This window comes from Myodes glareolus, chromosome 10 (assembly GCF_982192425.1).
Source record: "Myodes glareolus chromosome 10, mMyoGla1.1, whole genome shotgun sequence".
NCBI lineage: Eukaryota > Metazoa > Chordata > Mammalia > Rodentia > Cricetidae > Myodes > Myodes glareolus.
This window is the reverse complement of record NC_142035.1, coordinates 21773088-21799304: the sequence shown is the minus strand read 5'-3', so window position 1 is coordinate 21799304 and position 26217 is coordinate 21773088. Positions and strand designations below refer to the sequence as shown.

Here is a 26217-nt window from a genome sequence, read left to right as displayed (position 1 = left end):
TGCAAATTGTCTTGGACCAGAGAGACTAGCAACACTTCATGCTTCCAAAGGATCCAAGTTCAGTTCTCGGTACCCTTGTCAGGTGACTCGCAGCTTCCATAACTCCAGCCCCAAGGGAGCTCGCATCCTCTTCTGGTCTCCATGGACGCCTTGCACACACACAAATGTGAATTAAGATTTAAAATTTTTAGGGCCTGAAGAGATGGCTCAATGGCTAAGAGCACTGGCTGCTCTTCCAGAAGTCTTGAGTTCAATTCCCAGCAACCACACGGTGGCTCACGACCGTCTGTAATGAGATCTGGTGCCCTCTTCTGGCGTGTGGGCATACATGGAGGTAGAATGTTGTATACATAATAAAAAATAAATAAATCTTTAAAAAAATTGTAAATTTCTTAAATATTTATTTATCTATTTATTTATACAGTATCCTGCCTGTAGGATACCCTGTGGATGATTATTGAGCTGCTTTAGGTCTTTTGTTATTGCTACTTTGTTGTTTTTTTGAGACAGGGTTTCTCTGTGTAGTCCTGGCTGTCCTGGAACTCACTCTCTAGATCAGGATGGCCTTGAACTCACAGAGATTCACCTGTTTCTGCCTCCCAAGTGTTGGAATTAAAGGTGCGCATCACCATGCCTGGCTGTTATTACTATTTTTGTTCCAGTTTTTATAGTTGGCAAATCTATGACTCAGAGAAAGATGTGCCTTGTGAACATTTTCAAAGAAAACGTAGGCATCCTCCTGCATTGCTTAGCTACAAAATATAAAAATAAGGGAGGACTTACTGATCCCAAATTAAAAAAAAAAGAGCCATTCCGAGATCTGACTTTTCTTCCTAACAGTGTCTTATCTGACTCTATTGAGTTTTTACCTTGGAAACATGAGTACCCAAGTTCATCTCCAGAACCTACATAAGATAAGCCGTCTGTTTGTAATCCAGGTGAAGGAGAGGTAAAGGCGAGTGGGTCCCTGGGGCTTGCTGGACAGTCAGTCTATCCTAATTGGCAAGTCCCAGGTTCCACTGAGAGACCTGTCTTATAAAACCCAAGGTAGGTTTTTGAGTCTTGGTGCTGTCCCAGCTCTTTTAACCCTTCCTGTCCTAGGGAGCACCCATCTCTTTAATAAGAATCTGGGGCTGTGGGGTGGCTCCGTGGGTAATTCACTTGCTGTGCAAGCATGAGGACCTGAGTCTGAACCCCCAGCACCCATTTAAAGCTGGATGCTGTGCGCAACCCTAGTGATCCTCCAGAGAGAAGGGAGGCAGAGGCTAGAGAATCCCAGGAGGCCTGTGGGCCACCTAGCCCGGTTGACGCAGCAGCCAACAAGAGATCTGTTTCAAACGCAGCGGAAATCAAGGCCTGACATCTGAAGCTGATTTCCGACCTCCACATGGGCACGCGAGAATTCACACACATGTGGATGTACACACAGACACACAGACACCAATGCTAAAATGTGGAAAGAAGTAAATGAGATAAAATGAAATAAGTGGCCTCTATTCCTACCGCTCAAAAGCAAAACAGAAGGTTTCCGAAAAACCCCATCAGCGGTTGGTTGACCTCTGACCTCCACATGTGCAGACACAGACGCATAAAATCCTGTTAGCACCACTCCGTGTGTGATAAGTAAATAATCTTCCGTGGAGGAACTTTAAATCTGTCTTCCTTGCGAGATGATAATTTGTTACGGTGGAGACCACGTTTCTGTCACCATGGCTTCCCTGGCAAGTGCTGCCACCAAGGTGGGTGCTCTGGGCGGAAGAGGTGGCTCAGTGGGCAAGAGCACTGGCTGCTCTTGCAGAGGACCTGGGTTCAGTTCCCAGCACCCACACGGAGGCCCACAACTACGTGTCACTGTCTGTAACTCCAGTTCCAGGGGACTCAATGCCTTTTTCTGACCTCTGAGGACATCAGGCACATGTGTGTGGTGCATGTACATACAGGCAGGCAAAACACTCATAAACATAAAATAAAGTAAAAAATATTAAAAGATAAGTATGCACTCAGCACATCTCTATTGAATGAATTGCAGGTTTGTTTGTGGTTTAGTCAAGGAGATCAAAGGCCTTTGTGTTCTGACTACAACACTGATTATTTATTATATATCAGTGTTCTGCCTTCATGTGTGTCTACAGGTCCAGAAGAGAGCACCAGACCTCATTACAGATGGTTATGAGCCACCATGTGGTTGCTGGGAATTGAACTCAGGACCTCTGGGAGAGCAGCCAGTGCTCTTAACCTCTGAGGCATCTCTCCAGTCTCACGATACCGCTAATGTATCAGTCTCACTACTACTACTCACTACTACTGCTACTCAGACTCACTGAGACAGATGCCGGAAAGAAACAGTCTAAAAGAGGATTGATTTTGGCCGACAGTTTCAGAGGTTTTGATCCATGATTGCTTGGCTCCATTGCTGTGGGCCGGCATCACCGCAGAGAGGCTGTGGTACACAGCTGCTCACTGGGCAGGCAGGAAAGTATGGGGAGGTACAGGAAGCCAGTAGGGACAAAAATTTATTTTCCAGGCCTACTCACATCAGGCCTATTCCAACCAGGCTCCTCCCACCATGCTCCTCCCAGTGATCTATTTTTTTCAAGTAGGTTCCACCTCCTGATCCCCCCACACACACCCTCGCTCAATAGCATCATCAAACTGTGAATCCATCAATGGATGGAGAGTCCTCAAGAGTTAATTAATTCTCCAGAGCCCAGCTTTGAACTCGAATACATTGGGAAATGAGCCTTCAACACATGAGCCCCTTTTGTTTTGAGGTTATTTATGTGTTTGAGTGTTTTGCATGCATGCATGTATCTGCACCACATGCATCCCTGGTGCTTACAGAGGTCTGAAGAGGAAGTCAGATCCCTTGCAACTGGAATTATAGACAGTTGTGAGCTGCTATGTGGATGCTGGGAACTGAACCAGGGTTCTCTGTAAGAGCAACAAGTGCAATTATAACTACTGAGCCATCTCTCCAGCCCCACCCCCACCCACGAGAACCTTTGGAGGAGCCACCTCATATTTAGAACGCAACAACTTACAGCTAGATTCACCATTCAACTTCTCTGCCTCAGCGTTGGTGGGAGATTCATATGAGCAAATGCAGGCTATAGATCCATCACGAGGTGGTCAGCAGCAAGGGCTCCTCATTCCTCTCAGCCAGAACTCGGGGTTCTGCTTCTCTCAGTGGTTGGTGCTGCCTGGAGAGTCCTGCATGGGGGTGGAGAAAGCTTCAAGGCCAAGGTAATGTGAGCGGGGCCCTGGAGGAAGAGTGAAGTCCAGGGAGTGTGGTGAGAGGTCTGCTCCCTTCACTGAGTTCATTAACTACTCAGCAGAGATGATGGTACCCAGCTTCTCTGGGAGATGGTCCCGCTACAGAAGTCCCTCAAGAGGAAAGCACTACGTAGTTGAAAGGCACCATTGTTATTCAACTGGAAAAGTGCTTTTGCAGGACAAGTGAGCCAACCCCTGCCAAATGTGAGCTTGCTTGCGCTGTGTGTAATTGAACATTTAGTGTGGATTTAACCCAGGGAGCCAGCAGTGCTGTCAGATCCAAGGTTAATGGGGCACTTAATAAATGCGGAAGTAATTAATACCAGCCAGATGTTGGTGTGGTGCCCATGAGACTCGTGCAGCTTCCGTGATAGAAGTGCTTCAGAGAGTCAAAGTTCTGGATCGGGGGATGGGGGCTAGGGAGCCTTGGCCTGGATCTGCCTTTCTACCGTGTGCTCTTCTGAGAGATTGACATTCACCTGTCCTGGAAAGCCTCCCATGGCTTCCAAATGTGTCTGATGTTTCTCCTGGATTCTGCAAACACTTCTTGCACAAGACTCAGAATACTCTAGTGTAGCATGAATTCAAATTGGTCTTGATAATAAAGACCTGGAATCAGATACTGGGGTAAAGGCTGAAAGATCAGAGAAGTAATGAAACCAGTCACTAGAGAGACCTTACCTCTACTGAATCCTCAGACCAAAGGGGGCAAGATCCTGTCTCCATGAATCCTCAGACTGAATTGGGTATCCCATCTTGACAAGTCCTTAGACTGCTGTGAGCTCCCGTCCCCTCCAGTCTTATATTCCTCTCTCTGTCCAACCATGTCCCTTCCTGTCTCTATCTCCCTAGTGCTGGGATTAAAGGCGTGTGACTCCCAAGAACTGGGATTAAAGGTGTGTGCCACCACTACATGGCCGTTATGGCTAGCTAGTGACTAACTCCGTACTCTAATCTTCAGGCAAGCTTTATTTGTTAAAGCACAAACAAAATATCACCACACTCTATTGATCTAGTTTAACTGAGGCTGGAAGATTGCAAGGTTGAGGTTAGACTGGGCAGCACAGTCCCTGTCTTAAGCAAAACAAAATGAAGGAAGGAGGGAGAGAGAAGGGCAGAGGAGAGAGGCATTTCAAGAAAACACATGTGGCATTAAAGTAAAATAAAGGACTATTTGGGGGAGGGGGCTGGAAAGAGATGGGCAAAGGGAAACAAGATGAAGCTCACTGCTTTGTGTGCTGTGTATTGACATGGCTGTCACTCATCATGTATTGACATGGCTGTCCTCATCAGCTTAGACCGTGAAACCCAATATGGACAAGTTCAACAGAACCACCATATAGGGGCTGCCCAAGCGTGCTTCAGCACTGAAGGCATAAATTTCATTTTCATTCGCCCACCTAGCAGTGTCTTGCCCACTTGTCCTCAGTGTCTGATAATAGTCTGTGCATTTTTGCTGAAAATTTTTTGAATTTCAGAAGGGCCAGAGTGTTTTGATTTTCTTAGGAAGAGTGTGATGGTTTGAACGAGAATGCTCCCGACTCATGTTTGAATGCTTGACCTCCAATTAGTGGAACTATTTGGAAAGGATTAGGAGGTATGGTCTTGTTGGAGTGGGAGAGACCTTGATGGAGGAGGTGTGTCGCTGAGGGTGGGCTTTGAGGTTTCAAAAGCTCTTGGCAGACCTGATCTCCCTCGCTGTCCTAGTTGGGGTTTCTATTGCTGTGAAGAGACACCATGACCACGGAAACTCTTAGAAAGGAAAACATTTAATTGAGGTTGGCTAACATTTCCAGAGGTTTAGTCTGTTTTCATCACTGCGGAGAACATGACAGTGTGCAGGCTGACATGATATGCAGGTCCCAGGAAGGAGACTGTCTCATTGGACATGGCTTGAGCATATGGGTGTCCTCAAATCCTGCCTCCACAGTGACAAACTTCCTCCAAGAAGACCACACCTAGTACAACAAGGCCACACTTTCTATAGTGCCACACCCTTTGGGGACCATTTCCTTCCAAATTCCCACTCCCTCTCCTGCTGCCTGTGAATCAGGATATAAAGCGTTCAGCTACTATGTGATAATAAATTGTGGTTTGAATAAAAATGGCTCTCATAGACCCACAGGGAGTGGCATGATTGGAGGTGTGGCCTTGTTGGGGAAAGTGTGTCACTAAGAGTGGGCTTTGAGGTTTCAGAGACTCAAGCCATGCCAGTGTCCTCTCTTTTCCTGTCACCCGCTGATCCAGATGTAGAACTCTCAGCTATCTCTCCAGCACCACATCTGCCTGTACACTGCCATGACTGATTGACTAGACCTCTGAACCTCTAAGTCAGCCCCAATTAAATATTTTCCTTTATAAGAGTTACTGTGGTCATGGTGGTCTCTCACAGCAATAGAAACCCTGATTAAGACAGAAATCGGTACCAGGAGTGGGGTATTGCTGTGGTGGTAGACCAGACAATATTTTTGAGATCTGCCTGCCTCTGCCTGCTGAGGGCTGGGATTAAAGGTGTGTACCACCACCGCCAGGCTTGTAAAGTAGACTGCTAGACAGTCTGGCCAATGGGCCTCAGAGATCTGCATGCCTCTCTTCTCAGCTTGGGAATCACACACCGCCACACCCACAGTTTAGGTGAGTCCTGGTGATTAAACTCAGGTCTTCATTCATGTACAGCAGCCCTTTGCTGACTAAGCCACCTCTCCAGCCCTGCTACCTCCTACTTTTCACCACCTCTCAACCACCATCATCGTAATATACAGTAATTCATAATAGATTACTCAATGGATTAATCTGTTGATGATAAAGTTACAAACCTTAAAATGCACTCACTTCTCCAAACCCCCCAGTTCCTGAATACCATCGGACTCTGGGACACATTCCTCTCCAAAGTCTGGCATGCCTCTACTTCCCTTCTCCCACACGCAGTGTAGCCCATTGTTCTCGTTCACAACTGTTGCTGTAATTGGATGCTCTGGGTGAGAATAACCTGGGGAGGAACTTGTTTATTTCATCATTCAGGAAAGCCAGGGCAGGGATTCAAGCAGGAACAGAGGCTGGAACCACAAAGGAACACTGCTCCCTGCAACCCTCTGGCTTGCCCAGCCACCTGCCTAGAGGTGACGCTGTCACAGTGCACTGGGCCCTCTGACACCAATTAGTAGTTAAGAAAACGCCTTAGACATGGCCATAGGCCGATCTGAGCTGAGCAACTCTTCAGTTAAGGTCCTGTTTCTCAGGGAACTCTAAGTTTGCATCATGCTGACAGTTGAAGCTAACCACGACACTGATCATCCGGGCCCACAGAGAGCTGCCCTGGTTCAGTCTCCGCTGCTCCTCAAGCTCTGTGAGGAGTCACGCCTGTAGCATCTGTCTGTCTCGCACAGGCTGGCCGCGCTGTGCAAGTCTCTCTGAGCCTTGAGGGAGTTACTAGACTTTCCCAGGGTTGGCTTCCTTTACCCCTAAATGGAAAATATCCTTAGCCGTTAGCAGAGTAGGCTACTGATTGAGTGCAAATCAATCAAAATCTAGTCAAAACATAACAGACAGCAGGCGAAGGGCTGGGGTGATGGCTCGGTGGGTAACGTGCTTCTGTATGAGCATGAGAACTTGAGTTCCAATCCCCGGCACTCATGTAAAAGCTCAGCACGGTGGTGGCTTGCATCTGTAATCCTAGCACAGGTTGATACTGGGGTTTACGAGTCAGCCATTCTAGCCCAAATGGAGGGCTCATGCTCAGTGAGCAACCCCGTCGGAAAAAAGTGATGAACAATAGAGGAAGACACCCAACATCGACCCCTGACCTCCACATGTACATACAGAGGCGTGTACCTGCACACACATGCATCCACCACATACAAAACCACATGCAGAGACACAAGAAACAAAACAGTTAACTTAGTGCAAGGCTCGCCCTGCCCCGTGTTGAGTCATGTTAGACAGCACAGACGTTATGGTTAGAGACAGGCCTGCCTCAGAGCTGCACTGTGTGCTAATGGAGTCATGAAGGGCTTAGGGAGAAGCTAAACTCAGCGGGAGTCCTCTAGACACTCCCAGAAAGTAAGTCGCTGTGCCTGCAGCAGCTACACTGGGGATCTTCTCACCTTTGCAGACAGGTAGTAACAGGTCTCAAAGCACTGGATATTAGCATGCTAGGGCTGGGCTGTCAAAACACTGTACGTGTCACACACCAGGTGACTTGAGCAGCAGACGTTTATTTTGTTAGCCAGGAGTCTGAAACCAAGAAGTCTGGTGACACTTCTGAAGGCTTGAGAAATCTGTTCCAAGGCTGTATCAGCTCCTGGTGATTCGATGGGGGGCAGGGGGTGGGGATTCTTAGTGTTTCCTAACCTACAGGAGCATCCCTCTAGTATGTCTTTATCTTCAAATGACATCCTCACGTGTGTATCTGGGTCCAACCCCCTTTTTTTAGACTAGGTTTTAACCCAGGGTTTCTCTGTGTAACAGTCCAGCTGTCCTGGAACTCTCTGTAGACCAGGCTGGCCTTGAACTCACGAAGATCTGCCTTCCGAGTGCTGGGATTAAAGGCATGCGCCACCACTGCCCAGTGCTCATTTTTCTCTTAAAAATATTTATTATTGGGCTGGAAAGATGATGCAGCACTTAAGAGCACTGGCTGTTCTTCCAGAGGGCCCGGGTTTAATTCCCAACACCCTCACGGCAGCTCCACTTCCAGGGAGCCCGACACCCTCACACAGTCATCCACATAGGCAAAACAACAATGCCCATAAACTAAAAATAAATTATTAAAATATTTATTGTTGTAACTGTGCATATATGTGTGTGCATGATGTGGACACATGCTATGGCACACATGTGGAGGTCAGAGGACAACTTGATGGAGTAGGTTCTCTCCTTCCACTTTTATGTGGGTTCCAGGGGTTGTACTCAGGTTGCCAGACATGTGCAGCAGCACCCTGACGAAATAAGCTATCTTCATGGCCCTCTTTGTTTGTTTGAGACAAGGTCTCTATTTAGTCCTGGCTATCCTAAAACTTGTTATGTAGACTAACTTGGCTTGGAACTCACAGAGATCCTCCTGCCTCTGCCTCCTGAGTGCTGGAATTAAAGGCGTGCACCACCACCATTCAGCTTCTATTTATTTATTTACTTTTTTTTAAAAAAAGACATTGTCTCATTACCTAGCCTGGACTGGGACTCACTATATAGTTCAAGCTAGCCTCCAACACATGACACTCTTCCTGTCTCAGGATCCCAAGTGCTGAGATTACAGGTGTGAGCCACCATGTCCAACTGATTAATTTTATAATGATCCTGTCTCCACGACTTGGTAAAGCTCATTTTCGGCTATGACAATGAATACAGCAACAGAGTGGTGGATCATGGCCTCCATGGCCTCCATGAGTAAGAAGCTCCGGACCACCCACCCAGCAAGAACAAGCAGGAGAGGCCCTCAGTTGCTGAGGAATCCCTGTCCCAACTGGGTCCCCCTCACTGAGTTTCTCCCCTCACAGTCTCCATCCCAGACCTTTGGAAGGAGGGGAGGGGCTTAGGGAGTTCTTACTGTCTTGAACACCATCAATAAAGTTGCTGCCCCTCCCTGCCCCACAAAAAGATCTTGTCTCTGAATGAAATCATATTCTGTAGTGAAGGTTGGTTCCAACAAATCTCTGTGTGTTGGATTTATAACTCAACTCATCAAACGTCTTCCTTGCTGGGCATGGTGGCTCATACCTTTAATCCCATCACTAAGGAGTCTGTGAGTTCAAAGACAACCTGTCTAGGTAGAGACTTCCGGTCCAGCTAGGGTGACATAGTGAGACCCTGTCTCAAAAATAAAACACCCTCCACAAACAAAACCATTGGCCTTTTCCAGGATTCTTATTGACCCCTTTAGGGCAAATCCTGTATTAAATACATATTCCCTTCAGACCTCAGTTCCATTTCTAGATCAGCTACTTTTCTTTCTTTTTTGTTTAGTTTTTCTTTATAAATAAATATATATATATACATATATATATTTAAGACTATATATATGTATATATACACATATATACATACACACACATATGCTCATCTTCTGATCCCCTGAAATTGGAGTTATAGAAGATTTTGTGCCACCATGTGGGTGTTGGAAACTGAACCCAGATCCTCTGCAAGAGCAGCAAGTGCTCTTAACCACTGAGCCATCTCTCCAGCCCCTATTACTTGCTTATTGCTGTGATAAAATACTTTGACAAAAGCAACTTAGGAAGTTGTTTTGGCTCGTGGTTCAAGATTATAATTTATCATTAGCAGGAAGTCACAGGAGCGGGAGTCCAGAGTTGCATGCTTGAGGGTCCATCCTCAGTATTGAAAAGAAAAAGAAAAAAAAAAACAAACAGAAATCCGTCTACACAATTGATTTGGGGGCTGGGGCTGGCTCAGTGGGTAAGAGTGTTTGCTGAGCAAGCATGAAAACCTGAGTTCAAATCTCAAGTACCCAGTCCCAATGGACAGTGAAGACAGTTACTGGGACTGCCCTATCTCAAGGAAATAACGTGGGGCTGTAAGAGCAGGATACATGCCTCTGGTCTCAGCATGCATAGGTACATGCATATGTTTGCATATGCCACACCCATACCCACCCACCCACACCAACACCTACACACCCCACACACAGTTAAAAGATTTAGGGGTCAGGGCCGCAGTCAGCTGCCCTGGGACTGGAGGATGAACTCTGGAGATTGTTTATCCATTTGGTTGCCATGCTGAGTGTTGTTGACAGGAGGCTTGGTAGCTGCCCATGTGAACCTCACTATGTGGGATTTCCCATGAGCCAGCAAGAGAAGGCAAAGAGGAAGTCCCAGTGTTTTTCTGACTTAATCTTGGAACTCAGGCTCTGTATTTCCCCAATATCCTGTGGATCACACTCCGCAGCCCCATTCAGTGTAGGCTATAAAAGGCATGGCTATCAGGCACCAATAACATCACTGCCCCCACCGCGCCAACTCCCGCTGACCTGTCTCACTTATTCCAATGCTGTTTATTTGCCTTTCAAACACAAGCATTATGGATTCCATACCCACTACTTAATTTCACTCTCTTTCACTTGATTTCATAGGAGCAGAGATGTTCAGTGGCCGCTTTTAAATTTATTATGATTTCTTTTTGTCTGGATTATAGCACGTGGATCTGTTTGTCCTCCCTCTTATATTGTTGGTTTCTAGCTCAGACTTAGAACTGAGTTCTAAACAGTGTGGAGACAGTCTGTAATCAGGCAGGAGGACAGTCAGAGCTACACTGTGAGGCCCTGTCTCAAATCAAACGAAAAATCATTAAGGCTTCACCCTTTAGTGTGAATTTACGGAACCGGAGGAAGAGGAAGAGGAGGGCGGGGAAGGCGTAGTCCCTGTAAATCCAACAGAGCGGAACCTGCTGATGCTTCGGTAGCACCGCTTCCGGGTCACGAGGAAGCACTTCCGGCGCAGCGGAGCGGCGGTACTGGAGGTAAGTATTCAGGTGCCCGGTGCCCAGGCTGGGCTTCCCGGCGGGCGGGATGGGGCGGAGCCGCGAGTCGCATCAGCTTCCCCGGGCCGCGGAGGGAAGTTCCTTGCGGTGGACCGTCTGCCTGCCGGGGAGCCGGGGTCCCTCGCCTGGGCCAGAGCTCGGGTTCTGCAAGGCCTGGGCCCAGCCTCTCCTCCGCCAGGTGGAGCCCGGGCATGGCATCTCGTGTGTGCCCAGTGATGCTGTCCCTTCTCGGTTTCCTCCACCGCAGAGGGCCATAGGCCTGTGCAGAGGATGGAGAGGGCATACCTGTGAAAGTGCTTAGGTGCACAGGACGTGCTTGAGAGGAAGCTGTTAGAGAAAGGGAAGGTGATGTGGTGGCCTCCCACGTATCCGCGGTTTTAGTTACCCATAACCTGAAAATAGTAAGCGGAAGACCACAGAAACAAACAGCCCGGGGCTTTTAAACTGTGTGGTTTTGAGCAGCGTGCAGAAGAATTCAGTGGTAGATTGCCCCAGTGTGTTGAGCCCCATGTTCAATCTCCCAGTACTGCTCTGCCCTGCCCCCCCCCAAAGAAAGAGTAGCGTGACGAAATTTGCACCCCTTCCTGCTCGGGACATACGTCATCTTGCTCAGCGGATCCCTGTTATGTGTACTACCCACTCATTAAGGCATTTAGAACAGCTGACTGCTCAAGGAACCCTATGTAATCAGCACAAGAGGAGTAATGCTAGCCTTTGGGTTTTGCCAAAGTGAAGCCAAAAAGTGCTGCTCTTAGGTAAAAATGTGCTTGACATAAACAAAATAAAACAAATCCTTAGGCTAAAGGTGCTAAAACTTTTGGCAAGGACAAATCTTTTGTTGCTGTTAGTTTTTGTTTGTTTGCTTTTCGACACTGGGTTTCTGTATAGCCATGGCTGTCCTGGAACTCACTTTGTAGATCAGGCTGGCCTTAAACTCAGAGATCCGTCTGCCTCATCCTCCCAAGCTGGGGAGCCTCCCAGGCTGGGGGTCAAAGGCGTATACCACCACCGCCCTACAAGAACAAGTCCTATATCTGTGAAATTATAAAGGAGAAAAATTGGTGCTGACTATGGTGTTGTACCTTCTATTTCCAACATTTGAGACTTGAGGTAGGATAGTGAGTTTGAAGTCAACCTGGGCCCTAATGCCAGACCTTGTGCAAAAACAAGCAAATTAGGGCTGGAGAGACAGCTCAGTGGGGAAGAGCTCTTGCCCCTCTCCCAGAGGCCTGGTCTTCAGTTTCCTGCCCTCACGGCAGGCAGCTGCCAACCAGCTCCATAGTGTCCAGTGCTTCTGGACGCTTGAGGTTTGTGCACAATACGGGCAGACACAGGCAGCTACTCGTATTAAAAATAGGTCTTTAAAATATTCAAAATCAAGGCTGGTGTGTAGCTTAGTTGGGGTGTGTGTGTGTGCGTGTGCTGACCCAGCAAGCAGGAAGACTTGAGTTTCATCCATGGCACCGGAAGACCTGTGTGGCTGGAGCTCCTGTACTCCCTCTCTTGGCTGCAGAGCACGTTTGAGGGCTACATGAAAACTTCTCTGAAATCTAAATAAATAAGTGTTAGTTTTGCTTTTGTCCCTCTTGTTGCCAAGGTTACAGCCACAGTGCCCAGTTAGTGTTTACTTAGGGTAATGAGGCCCTCGCATCTGAGTAGACAACATGAACAAGAATGCTGTGCATCAGCTGGCCACGCCCTGAAACAAGAACACAGAGCCGCTGCCTGGGAGTAAGGATTGGCTACATAGGCTTAGGAGTGGTTTGTTCTTAAAAGCTCTTCATAGAGCCTGTAGCTGCCGACGAAGCTCCTGCCACATACCCCATAGAAGCAGAAGAACACACTGAAAGCCACTGTGACGTGCCAACAAGTGAGGAATTGGAAGACGTTGCTTTTCCGTGATGGAAGATGATAATGAAGCAGCTAACAGTGTTGTTTCAAATTCTACATGCCTCAAACAGTAAGATTATGGATTCTAATCCTTGGATGGAACAAATCATTGAAGTCATTGTGTGATCACTTAAGGACGGTGGCCATTGCAAACATTATGATGCATTAACAGACAACTTCTAATTGATATGCCATGAAGCATATTTGTTTATTTTTAGATAGGGTTCAGTATATAGTTATACCTGGCTCAGAACTCACTGTGTAGACCAGACTGGTTTCGAACTCACAGAGATCTGCCTGTCTCCCTAGTGTTGGGACAGAAGGCATGAGCCACCATGTCTGGCAATTGCAATGTCTTTCTGAAATGTTTTTATTAAGTGGTATTTTTAGGGTCAAAGTCCAGGCTCTGTCAGTGCCGACAAGGTAGACTTGGCCACTGGTCTTCAATTTATGAGACAACTAACAGCGAAAAGCAGTAAGAGGAGATGATTCGGTGCTCACACATTGGGAAAGGAACAAGTAAAAGAATCCTCTGACTTCCAAGTCCCTCCCTGAAGTACTGACATGATGCTAAGGTTTAGATAGCGGGGCTGAGGTGTGCATAGCTAAGCAGCCTTGGTTAGGAGTTGGTCCCTTCTGTCCCTGGTCCGCCACTGTCCTTGCTCCAGTCTGCCCTGCAAGGTGGTCTGATACGTTGTAAAAACTGCGAAACCTCTTTCTGGACAAGTTTCTCTTGTGATGGCACCATGACTTCATCCTCTTCTCCCGGCATGAGATCCTCCCTTTCACCGGGTGTGCTGGCACGTGTCTTTAATCCTAGCACTAGGGAAGTAGAGTCAGGTGAGCTCTCTGAGTTCATGGAGGTCTACATGGCGAACTCCAGGCTAGCCATGGCTGCATAGAGAGACTCTGTCACAAACAAACGAAGTATCTCCCTTTTCCAGCTATGGTGGATACAGTGCTTATTTAAAAAAAAAATTGCTGGGCAGTGGTGGCGCACACCTTTAATCCCAGCACTCGGGAGGCAGAAGCAGGTGGATCTCTGAGTTCAATTTCAGCCTACATAGCGAGTTCCAGGATAGCCAGCGCTGCACATGAAACCTTGTCTGGAAAAACCACAAAAGAAAAGAAAAAGGTTCTCAGCTGTCACGAATCCCCACCCACCTTTACCCTCTGCTCCTGACACCCAGCCGTTTCCATCCCTGCTGCTCGAATGGTTCCCCTTTCTTGTCGGAAAGGCAGTGTCATCCTGCCCACACACCCACCTCACCACCATGCTTACGTCACCACAACCTGAGTGTGAGCCTTGGCACTCACATGGGAGAAGGGGAGACCTGACTCCTGTTGTCCGCTGACTGCCGCAGCTGGTTCTCCCCACGCTAATGATGATAAATTTATTTATTATTTTTATGTGCATTGGTGTTTTGCCTGCATATGTGTCTATGTGAGGGTAGCATAGATCCTGGAGTTACAGAGTGTTGTGAGCTGCCATGTGGGCGCTGGGAATTGGACCCGGGTCCTCTGGAAGAGCAATCAGTGCTCTTCACCGCTGAGCCATCTCTCCAGCTCTTATAATTCACTTTTTAAAGACACCTAAAGACAAAGGCCAGACGCAGCGACTTTTGTTGCAGTTTATTCTCATCTGTAACCTTTATCATAGGTGTGTGTAGAGAAGAAAGTAATATTTTAAGGTTCAGTACTGTGCGTGATATCAGGCATCCACTGGATAAGGAGGAGAACTCTGGGATCTCATACTTTTAAATGACAGTAAGTGGAGCAGTAATTTTATTTTGCAAGATGTCTGCACATCAGTTTCAGTCCACCAGCTACCAATTGTGACTCCCTTAGGAGGCAGCTTAGCTTTCCCACAGACAAAATTCTTCCCCAACTTTGAGCAGTTTTGGGGAATTTGTCACAATCGCTATAAGGAAGTGTCTACTGGCACTTCTATTCCCCTCCCCCTTTTTAGTTGACTTCTCAAAACAGCTTTGGAAAACCCCCTGCTTAGGAGGCAGGAATCCCTGCCCAGAGTCTGTCCAGCACTGGGGAACAGTCAGGAGATGCTGACACCTCTGGCAGTTTTGGAATCTGTGTTTTCAGAGTTAGTACTTGTTAAGTCTTGCAGTTTCTCCACATGACTGTTGTTATTTATTTTGAAATGTTGGTGATTTAAAAGTATTTTCGGGGCTGAAGATGTAGTGCGGGTGAAAGTGCCTGCCTGACGTGCATGATGGGCTGTCTGGGTTCTGTCCTCAGTATGGCATAAAAGAGGACTGGTGGTCCATACCTGTGATCCCCGTGCTGGAGCGATAGAGAGGGCCAGAGATTCAGGATCGCCCTTTGATACCTAGTGAGTGCAAGGCCAGCCTAGGATACATGAGACTGGCTCAAAAAATATCTAAAAGCAGTTGGGGGGCGTGGCAGGAGAGATGACTCAGTGGTTAAGAGCACTGGCTGCTCTTCCAGAAGTTCTGAGTTCCATTCCTGGCAACCACGTGGTGTCTCACAACCTTTTATAATGGAATCTGATGCCCTCTTCTGTCCTGCAGGCATACGTGCAAATATAGCACTCATATGCAAAAATAAATAAATCTTAAAAAAAAGATCCCCCCCAAAAAAAAACAATTTTAGGTTTACGGCTATTTTGAGACACTATTGAGTTTTCAGATAGAACATTTGCCCTAATCAATGAACCAGTATCAGTGCATCACCATTAACTGGAATCAGAACTTGGTTCAGATTTCCAGTTTCTTCCTAAAGCCCTCACTCTGTACCTGGCTAGAATAGCACAGTGCATCCAGCCAGCCTGTCTCCGGAGACAACTCTCACTGGCCGCGGCAGATTCTCAGAACATCCCTGTTTTAGGTGACCCTGACGGTTTTGGGGATCACTCATTGGTCATTCTGTAGAAGAACCTCCCAGTTGAGATGTGTCTCTTTTTCTTGTGAGCAGACTGGGTCACAGGCTTTGAGAAGGACGGCACTCACAGGAGCCTGCTGTGGGTGTGTGAGTGTCATTGGTATTGTCCAGGGTCTCTTGGTTTCGGGGAGTGGTCACGTAACTCTAAAGTTACTCCCGTTCTGCTTTGACACTGTACTTGTAGAAGAAAATAATTGTGTACAGTACTCATTGGGATTGTGGAAGCATACGCTACACACACACACACACACACACAGAGTGACTGCATAAATACCTGCAATTCATATGAAAGATGGGTCTGTTCTATGCCATTGACTTAGCCAGATGTTTCTTTGTATCAATATTTCTTTTATACTTTGGGTTTCTTGTTCCTGGTTCCCAACTTTGGCTGTTGAATCTGACTCTTGACCCTGGCAGTGTTTGGTTCTGCTTTTTTGTTTTTAAAGCACTTGCATGCTTTCTGACCCAGGCTCATCCTGTTTATTCCTGCATAGAAATCATCCACTTCCTTAAGGAGTCCTGGTTTCTTTCGTGGAAAAATGGCCCAGAAACCAGATCTGGACTCAGGTGTGCTCATTGCTACTGGGGCATTCTTGTTTTCACATTCTCTCAGTGGCCAGAGTATAAATATGTGTATACATGGCTATAAGTATTTCTGTATATGTCTGTGTCAAGCTAAGTGCCCTGTTCTGATGTCTCTAATCCTCGTTTAGTATCTTGTGGATGACTGTAGCTTCCTTCTCTAACCTGGCATCTCCTTCCCACTGCAGCACACCCAGTGTCCCTGTAGTAGTTTGGCCCCATAATCTCAACGAGTGGCACTCTTAGGAGGTGTGTCTTTGTTGGAGGAAGTGTGTCACTGTGGGGCAGGCTTTGAGGTTTCCTGTGCTCACAATATCGCCCCGTGTCTCAGTCAACTTCTTGTTGCCTACAAGATGTAGGACTCTCGGCTACCTCTCCAGCACCGTGTCCACCTGCATTCCGCCATGTCCCATCATGGTAATAATGGATTGAACCTTTGAGACTATAAGCAAGCCATCCTAATTAGAGGTTTTCCTTCTATGGTGTCTCCCCACAGTAATAGAAACCCTAACTATGACATTCTCTCATTACTTATAATCAATCCTGGCATGTGTGTGGTGGCTTCACAACTGGACCATGTGGAGAACAGCTTTTTTGTTTGTATGTTTTTGGTTTTTGATACAGGGTTTCTCTGTGTAGCCCTGGCTCTCCTGGAACTCCCTCTGTGGACCAGACGGGCCTTGAGCTCAGAGATCGGCTTGCCTCTGCCTCCTGAGTGCTGGGATGAAAGGCATGTGCCACGGATGCCCATTCCAGGAAGCTGCTTTCGGCCGCTAGTTGAGGTGCATATGTGCTCCTTCAGCCTTTAGTTCTGGAGATGCCACTCATTTTCAGGGTCGCTCATGTCAGGACCTATTTCCATCACCTCTTCAGTGTGTTTAAGATGCAGTCAGAGTCAGAATGGCACCCAGTGTTCCATTCTGAACCTTTACATCTTTTGTGTACATTAAAGTCTACTCTTTGTGATGTGACCTTTTTTAGTGGATTTTGACCTTTGGTGCTTAGCATTTTCTGTTTACAGTATTAAGTGGAGCAGTTTCCCCTCTGATTGAACTTCATTCATAATTTGCCCTGTTATTTCTCTCTTTAGAGTATGTTGTAACTTCAGAATTATCACCTCAGTGGCTCCCGCCTGTCACAAGCACTTCTTGTGAACCTGTTAATATTACTATAACTGTTTCTTTTTTTTTCTTTAAAGATTTATTTATTTATTATGTATACAGCATTCTGTCTGCATGGATGTCTGCAGGTCAGAAGAGGGCACCAGATCTCATTACAGATGGCTGTGAGCCACCATGTGGTTGCTGGGAATTGAACTCAGGACCTTTGGAAGAGCAGCCAGTGCTCTTAACCTCTGAGCCATCTCTCCAGCCCTATTATAACTGTTTATACTCCTGTTCCCTAGTCTGATCTCTATACTAGCCAGAGGCATTGTGTGACTTCTCTGTCAAGCACTTTATAATGGCTTCACTTCCACTCAGAGTGAGAGCCAAAGTCCTTTTAATGGTCCACATGGCCCTGCCCAGCTTGCTTGCTCTCCTGCTCACCTTGGAGCCCATTCCTGTCTTGGAAACTTTGCCCTGACTATTCCTTCATTCTGGAATATTGTAGTTAAATAGCACTCTTTGCTTTCCTTTTTTGGGGAGTGTATGTGTACTGGGGATTGAGTCCAGGGGCTTGCATATGCTGCTGAGCTACGTCCCCAGCCCTTTGCTTTCCTGCCTCAGCTCTTCCCTGACCACTCCATATAAAATAACATGCCTTTCCTCCTTCTCTGGGTTTTCGACTTTTCAGCCCCGACATTGCTCTGAACGTGTCTAAGCGGACTCTCCAGAGTGGAAGCTCCATGACACACCAGAATGGCATCTGTCCACAGTGCTTCTTTGCAAGTGCCTGCCTTTGGTCTTTAGCCAGTGAGCTTAGTTTATGCAAGGCTGCAGTCACTCTGTTGATATACTTGTTTCTTTCTCTCACTATGGCATTGCCGAAGCTCCCCCGGCTTGACCACAGTGTTTGTGTGCCTGCCATGCTGTCCTTTCAATGAAGCCCCACGGTGTGTATGCTCCATCACCAGCTCCCTTCCTGCTGGAGACTGATGTGGCTTCCTGCCTTCCAGCGGTGGGAATGATGCTGCCAAGACTGCTTTTGTACCTGGAGGCCTTTTCTTTTTAATTGTTTCCTTAATCTAAATTCTAGGAAGTAAGTTATTCAGACAAAGGATATCATCGGTTTTATGATCTTGTTATATGTTGGCCTAGTAGCCATTTAAGAAAAAAAAAGCTTAAGTGTATTATGGCTTTGGGCACATTTGTTGATGGCTCAAAATGACATCAACTCTGTAAGAAGTCAGGAGGTCAGTCACTCCTGTGTACTAGCTGTCCGCAGTCATGTTCTGCACCTCCAAACTTCCTGACGCCTGGCCCTGTCTATCACAGGACCCCTAATCCACACAATAACGTTAAGTCTGAATATCGATATACTTGGTAGGCTTCTCACAGTCTTGAGCATGAAACGTGGTTGAGGGCACTAAGTTTATGAGGTGCCAGTGGAGGAGTATGGTTTTGTTCAGCCTTGGACTAGGGCCAATGCCCTGGAGAGCCTGTCAGCTCCTTCAGGAGCCGTGTTGGGCTGCCTTGGAATTCACTTCAGGGCCAGCTTAGGAGCTGCTCCAAGCAGTCTGCCTGCCGTCTGAGCCTTGCACCTTACTCATGACCAAAGATGGTATTCCTGAGCTCTGTACCCCACCTGAGTCACTACAGTTGGAGCCAGACAACACTGGACTCTTTCCAGAAGTTTTGGGGGAGGAAGGTCTGACGGCTCTGAGGATGGGGGCAGGGACAGTGAGGGAGGGAGGATGGTTCAGGCTTCGGAAGGCTTAAAGAATAGACTGAATTGATGTGAGAATTGACTGTTTTGCTGGCCAAGCAGATGACCTTCCAGAGTGACCAGGTTAAAAGGGAAACAATAATAATTTGTGTAAAACCCACTCTGTTTATGTAGTGGGCCGTTTTATAATCCTTCAGTTCTTTTTCATGTTGGAAAAATCATTTAAAGTAGAGGAACAACAAGGCCTAGATGAAAGAAGGTCATATGGACAGCCTGTGGTGGCGGGGCTAGTCTCTGGATAGGCTGCGGTGGGCAGGGCTAGTCTATAGAACCATATAATGTTTTTCAGTTAGTTACATTTAAAGCATAAGAAGCAGGTAAACCAGGCATGATGGTATAGGCCTAAAATCTCAGTTCTCAGGGGTTGAAGGCAGCAAGATCAACAAGACCAGCCTGGCTACATGAGAACCTGTGTCCAAAAAAGAGAAATGAAATAAATAAGTAAACAGAAAAACAGGTTTTGTATTAAAATATACCATAGAGTTAACCTTTTTCGAGATGGTGTCATGTAGCTCAGGCTGACTTTGAACTTGTGACTCTCCTGCATCTACTTCCAAAGTCCTGGAATTACAGATGTGCGCCTCTAATTGTGGCTCAAAATTTATCATTTCTAAGAATAAATTCAGTGTCATTGGACATGTTATATCTCTATTACCCCTACTTCTGGACCTTCTTTACCCTCTTAGACTAAAGCTCTGCCACCTACGCAGAAACTGGTTTCCACAGTGCAGTGCTGGCTTCCACTCCATCAGCAGCTGTGGTGTAGGAAAGAGAATGACCCCATCGGCTCCTGTGTTGGAAAGCATGGTCCCCAGCTGTGGAACCATTTGAGAAGGACTTGGAGGTGTGTCGCTGTGAGGTGGGCCCACACTGCACACAGTCTCGCCGCCTGCGGCTCAGGATACAAAAAGCTCTCAGCTGCTGCTCCGGTGCCGTGCCCGTCTGCTTGCTGCCATGATGATCATGGACTAACTCAGAAAATGTAAACAAACCCCTAATTAAATGCTTTCCTTGCTAAGAACCGCCTTAGTCATGGTGTCCCTCACGGCAGTAGAACAGTGACTAAGACAACAGCGCAGTTTCTCCACATTCTCACTGATGCTTCGTGCCCACTTGCCCAATACTTTTTTTTAACATTTTAAAATCCCCCCCCGTGTGTGTGTGTGTGTGTGTGTGAGAGAGAGAGAGAGAGAGAGACAGAGAGACAGAGAGACAGAGAGAGAGAACAACTCGAGAGCTGAGCTGATTCTGGACTTCCACCATGACAGTCCTAGATGAAGCTTAGGCTTCAGGCTTGGCATCAGGTGTCTTTACCTGCTGATACCTGCTAAACCACCTCACCAACCCCACCAACCCTAGAACTCATCTTCCAGCTGAGTATTGGGATTACAGCCTTAAACTGCCTGACTTCCCATGCTCTCCCTTTGTTCATTGTTTCTACACTTAGTTTTAGGGGACAGAGGCGCACTTGCTGCAGCACGTATGTAGTGGCCACAAGACAACGTTTGGGAGTCTGTTTTCTCCTTCAAATGTGAGTTGTCAGGCTTGGCAGCGAGCGCCTCTTCCAGCTCCGCCTCACGGCTTCTGTTGTACTGTTGCCTTGTGGAAGTTCTTTGTCGGTCTGACGCTAGACCTTTACCGTGTGTGTGAGTCACACGTGTCTTCCTCCATTCTCTGGCCTGTCTTTCTCTCTCTGAGAAATGTCCTTTAAACAAAAGGTTTTGATTTTTATGTGGAGTCTAATTGACCTCTTTCTTTTGTTGCTTGTGCCTTTGATGTCACATCTGGGAAAACATTGCCAAATCCAGTATTGTAGAGATTTCCCCTAAGATTTCTCTAACAGTTTTATAGTTTGCACTCATATTTTTAGATCTTGGGTCAATGTGAACTAATCTTTGTGTAGGGTACAAGGGTCCCGTCCAGCTTCTTTTGTTGCTTTTGCATGTGGACGCTCAGTTTCCCAGCACCGTTTAAAAGCCGCCCTCTCTATGTGTATGTGTTTATTTGGAGCTCTCTCTTCCATTGGCCTGTGTGTCTGTTCTCACGTCAGTAGCTCTTCATTTTGGCCACCTTAACTTTCTAGTAAGTTTTGATGTCATAAAATAAATAATTTAACAATATGCCATTTCAGCATATAATCAACATAAAGCATTGCTAATGAGACATTTTACATTTTTTCATAAGAAGTTTTGAAGTTGGGTCTGGTTAATATGTCACTGCAGTTCAGACCAGCTGCATTTGGGGCCACGTGCAGCCCATGAGCACCATACTGAGTCTCTCAGAGTCAGCTGAAAATCACACAGTGTGGCACAGCTCTCTCTCTGAAAGTGCGAAGGCTGTCATTCAGGTGCCCCTGATGCCATGGTACATTGGTCTCTTTATTGTTGGGGTGGCAGAAGGATGCCACTTGTAGGTACCATAATGAAGAAGAAGCTAAGGAGGAGGGCAACACAAAAGACATGATGTGGAGGGCTTGCACTCAGGCCTGGAGGTCGAGTAGGGCTTTGAGCAGCAGTCATGGTGGGAAGGCTGTCCTGGGCAGATGGAAGCTTCATGGATGTCTCAGGGTTTGAAAGACTCAGGTGCTCTTGGAGAACCACAGGCCGTTCTTCCAGCTTTACCAAGGTATTGAGAAGGGGCTAGGGAGCCAGGTGGTGTGGCACACACCTTTAGTCCTACCACTCAGAGAGGCAAGCAGATATCTGACTTTGAGGCCAGCCTGCTCTACAGAGAGAGTTCTAGGACAGTCAGAGCCATTATATAAAGAAACCCTATCTCAAAAGAAAGAAAAGAAAAAAAACAAGAAAGAAAAGAGAATGAGATAGGCTGGTGAGAAGAGAGGTAGACTAAGGCCTGACTGGCCCCCTTCTGCCTATCCACCAACTTCCTTTTTTTAAAAAAAAAGATTTTCTTTTTAATTTAAAGCTGGGTGGTGATGGTACACGCCTATAATCACAGCGTTTTGGGGGGCAGAGGTAGGTGGATCTCTGTGAGCTCGAGGCCAGCCTGGTCTACAGAGTGAGTTCCAGGACAGCCGGGGCTGTTACACAGAGAAATCCTGTCTCGGAAAAAAAAATAATAGTAAGATTTATTTTTTTATTATGCCTATGGTGTTCTGCCTGCATGTATGCCAGAAAAGGACATCAGATCTCATTATAGATGGTTGTGAGCCACTATGTGGTTGCTGGGAGCTGAACTCAGGACTGCTGGAAGAATGGAGCCATCTCTCTAGCCACCCACCAACTTTCTTGTGTGGGCTAGGTTTTCATGCATCTTCTTTGCCTCTCCATTCAAACTTCTAGTTTAGAGCTGGGCATGGTGGTGCACATCTCTGCATGCCAGCATATAGGAGACTGAGAGGCAGGAGGGTTCCTTGAGTTAGAGCAGACTGTATTCCATAGGAAGATTCTCTCTCAAAATAACAGCAACCAGGCTGGGTGATGGCACACATCCTTAATCCCAGCACTTGGGAGGCAAAAGTAGGTAGCTCTCTCTGAGTGCAAGGCCAGCCTGGTCTAGATAATGAGGTGCAGGACAGCCAGGACTACATAAAGAGACTATATCTCAGAAAATAAAAACAAAAAGAGAAGCCATGTAACCACCATAGGAGACAGACACCTCTGCTGGAGCTTACTGAAACTTTGCCGGTAGGCCATGACCTTGTGGTGATGCACAGATTAATGGAGGTGGGTTAGTTTAGGATATAAGAGTTAGCTAGAAATATGCTTAAGCTATTGGTCAAACATTATTGCAAATAATATAATTTCTGTGTTGTTATTTTGGGGCTGAGTGGTCGGGAATGAACGAACAGCCTCTGACTACGGTAAGCAAGCCACCACAGTTGAATGTTTTCCTGTATAAGAGTTGCCATGGTCATGGTGTCTCACTGACATTCATTCTTTTCATTTAGAATTTGGTTCTGGTGTGTGATTCTCAAGAGGCCCCTTGCAGCAGTGACTTGGGTCATGGCCTCTGACCTGGACTTCTCACCTCCTGAGGTGCCTGAGCCCACCTTCCTGGAGAACCTACTGCGGTATGGGCTTTTCCTGGGAGCCATCTTTCAGCTCATCTGTGTCTTAGCCATCATCGTACCCATTCCCAAGTCCCACGACACGGTGAGTCCTTCCCTAGGATCTCATCTTTCTGAATCTTTCTGAATGTCAGGCTAGATTCTTGTACCAGCAGACATCACCACCAAGATCAGCAGGGACTGTGCTGGCCCTTATTAAGTTAGTATGGTCTCTGGATTGGGACCAGGTGATTAGCTTTTTTTTTTTTTTTTTTTTTTGAGACAGGGTTTCTCTGTAACTTTGAAGCCTATCCTGGAACTAGCTTTTGTAGACCAAGCTGGCCTTGAACTCACAGAGGTCTGTCTGCCTCTGCCTCCCGAGTGTTGGGATTGAAGGTATGTGCCACCACCTCCTGGCTCAGGTCTTTTTTATATTGATTTATTTTTTTGAGTCAGGATCTTATTGTATAACCTAGGACTGGCCCCAAACTCAGTATCTCCGAGTTCGTCCGTCCTTCCTTCCTTCCTTCCTTCCTTCCTTCCTTCCTTCCTTCCTTCCTTCCTTTCTCTCTCTCTCTTTCTCTCTCTCTTTCTTTCTTTCTTTTAAATTATAGTTGGATATGGTGGCACACGCCTTTTTTTTTTTAAGATTTATTTATTTATTTATGCAGTATCCTGCCTGTAGGCCAGAAGAGGGCACCAGATCCCATTATAGGTGGTTGTGAGCCACCATATGGTTGCTGGGAATTGAACTCAGGACCTCTGGAAGAGCAGTCATTGCTCTTAACCACTGAGCCATCTCTTCAGCCCCTGTTTCTTTATTTTGTTTTGATATGGAGTCTAGATGTTTTTAGGCTTAAGGCAACCGCCCTGCCTCAGCCTCCTGGGATTACAAGTATGAGCCATCATCCTTGGCTTCTGTTAAGACTCCTATTAGCTCCTGTCAGACTGCTAAAAAATGTGCCCTCTCTTTCAAGGAGCATCTTGTCTTTGGGAGGGATGCAGAGATAAAGCAGTTCTTAGTGATGCGCGCCTGTAGTCCAAGTTCTTCAGAGACCAAGGCAAGAGAGTTGTGAATTCAAGGCCAGTCTGGGCTGTGTAGTAAAATCCTGTCTCCCAAAGTTGGGAATGAAAATCAATAAATTTGCGTTCATGAGCCTGGCAGTGGTGATGCACACCTTTAATCTCAGCACTCAGGAGGCAGAAGCAGGCAGATCTCTGTGAGTTCAAGGCCAGCCTAGAGAGTGTGTTCCAGGACAGCCAAGGCTATACAAAGAAACCCTATCTATGAAAAGCACAAGGGTACAGTATGAGTAAATATCTAGGAGGGACCAAGTCCCACACCCTGGGCTAGGGCCGGGCTGTCCCTGCTGCAGAGACAGGATGAGCAGGCTTCTACCAGGTGGGAGGATAGCATCCCAGGGTGGGGAAGTACCTGCGAGGAGCCTGCACACTGAAGCACTGAGCTAATCCAGGGGACCCAGGAGATGACTGTGGCTGGAACAGAGGGGACTGGGTGAGAGGTGCAGCCAGAGGTGTGTGCAGGACCCAGAGGGTTTGGAGACAGATGGTGACGTGGTCCCGTTGGCTTCGGGTTTGACTCTTACGCTATGAATGTCTTTACTCCACAACACCTTCTTCCCCTCGTTCTTGTACAGCACCTCCATTTTTTTGGACATTGATTAGCCGTAGAAAACAAGTTTTGGGGGGCTGGAGAGATGGCTCAGTGGTTAAGAGCATTGCCTGCTCTTCCAAAGGTCCTGAGTTCAATTCCCAGCAACCACATGGTGGCTCACAATCATCTGTAATGGGGTCTGGTGCCCTCTTCTGGTCTGCAGATAGAATATTGTATACATAATAAGTAAATAAATAAATATAAAAGAAAAAACAAGTTTTTATCATCTGTGATCAATACACTCCAGAATTTGGATGATTGCTTCTCTCTGTGTGATCACTGCTCCTACAGGAAGTTCCATATAAGCACCTAAAGCCATTCATTCAGTTATTTGGTATACCCGTCATAACTGGTGCTTTGAACTTGGTGTTTTTATAGTCGTGGTTGGTGTCAGTAGGATCATGGCGTCTGGCCCCTGTGTACTGAGGTCATCATGAGTTCAGATGGTCTACTGAGCCTGAACTCTGTCCTAAATGGCTCCAGCATCCACTGCAGCTCAGTGAGCTGCCTGTGTGGATGCTGGGAACTGAACCCCCGTCCCCTTGGAAGAACACTGAGTGCTCTTAACACTGCATCATTTCACCAACTGTGGTGGTTTGAAAGAAAATGGCCTCCAAAGGGAATGGCACATTAAGAGGTGAGGTGTGACCTTGTTGGAGGAAGTGTTTCACTGTGGGGGTGGGCTTTGAGGTCTTTTTTTCTCAAGTATCCCTCAGTGTGACTCTGAGTTGAATTCCTGTTGCCTACAAGATGACTCTCAGCTTTTCCCACCATGATGATAATGAACTGAACCTCTGAACTGTAAGCCACCCTCCCCTCCCCCAATTTAAAGAGTTGCCATGGTCATGGTGTCTCTTCACAGCAATAAAACCCTAACTAGGACATCAGCACTCTATTTGATGTTTTAACTAGGCTTATTTTTTTTTTAATATTTTGGTTTTACTTTATATGCGTAAACATTTTCCTTCGTATGTATAGATGAACATGTGCATGCCTGTTGGCTCCCCTGGAGCTCACAATGGACTGTCCTGGGAATTGAACCCAGGTCCTCTGCAGTAGCAACAAATACTCTTATCTACTGAGCTATCTCTCCAGTCCCATTTTAATTTCTAAATTCTATTTATTTATTTGTTGGGGGGGTGTGAACTTGTGTGGAGGTCAAAGGACAACTTTTGGGAGTTGGTTCTCTTCTTCCACCTTGTGGATTCCGGGACAGAACTCAGTTTGTCAGTCTTGGTATCTTTTACGCTGTGAGCCATCCCACTGACCTGGCTTTTGTTTTCATGTTTTATTACTTAAGATAGCATCTTGATTTGAAGCTCAATCTGTCCTTGAACCCACTCTTCTCCCGCCTCAGCCCTGCAAGCACTGTGATGTGCCCCAAGTGTGTGCCAGCACGCCCGGCCGCACTAAGTTTTTTAGGAAAGAAGTTGCGTCAGATAGAATAGCTCCCACTTGTAATTACAGCACTCGGGAAGCTAAAGCAGGAGGA

General features: G+C 46.7%; 1 protein-coding gene across 3 annotated transcripts in view; it reads left to right on the top strand.

The window, feature by feature from the left end:
- Positions 1-10586: 10586 nt before the first annotated feature.
- Positions 10587-26217, top strand: part of Manbal (mannosidase beta like) — a 32273-nt gene continuing 16642 nt past the window's right edge. The window contains exons 1-2 of one of the 3 annotated variants that reach the window (XM_048440892.3): positions 10587-10743; positions 22952-23156. In XM_048440892.3, coding sequence (XP_048296849.1) covers positions 23007-23156 — 150 coding nt within the window. In that variant the 5' untranslated portion in view covers positions 10587-10743; positions 22952-23006. Of the gene's footprint in view, positions 10744-12540; positions 12725-22951; positions 23157-26217 lie in introns of those variants that run through there. The other 2 variants (XM_085697121.2, XM_085697120.1) reach the window with 2 other exon arrangements.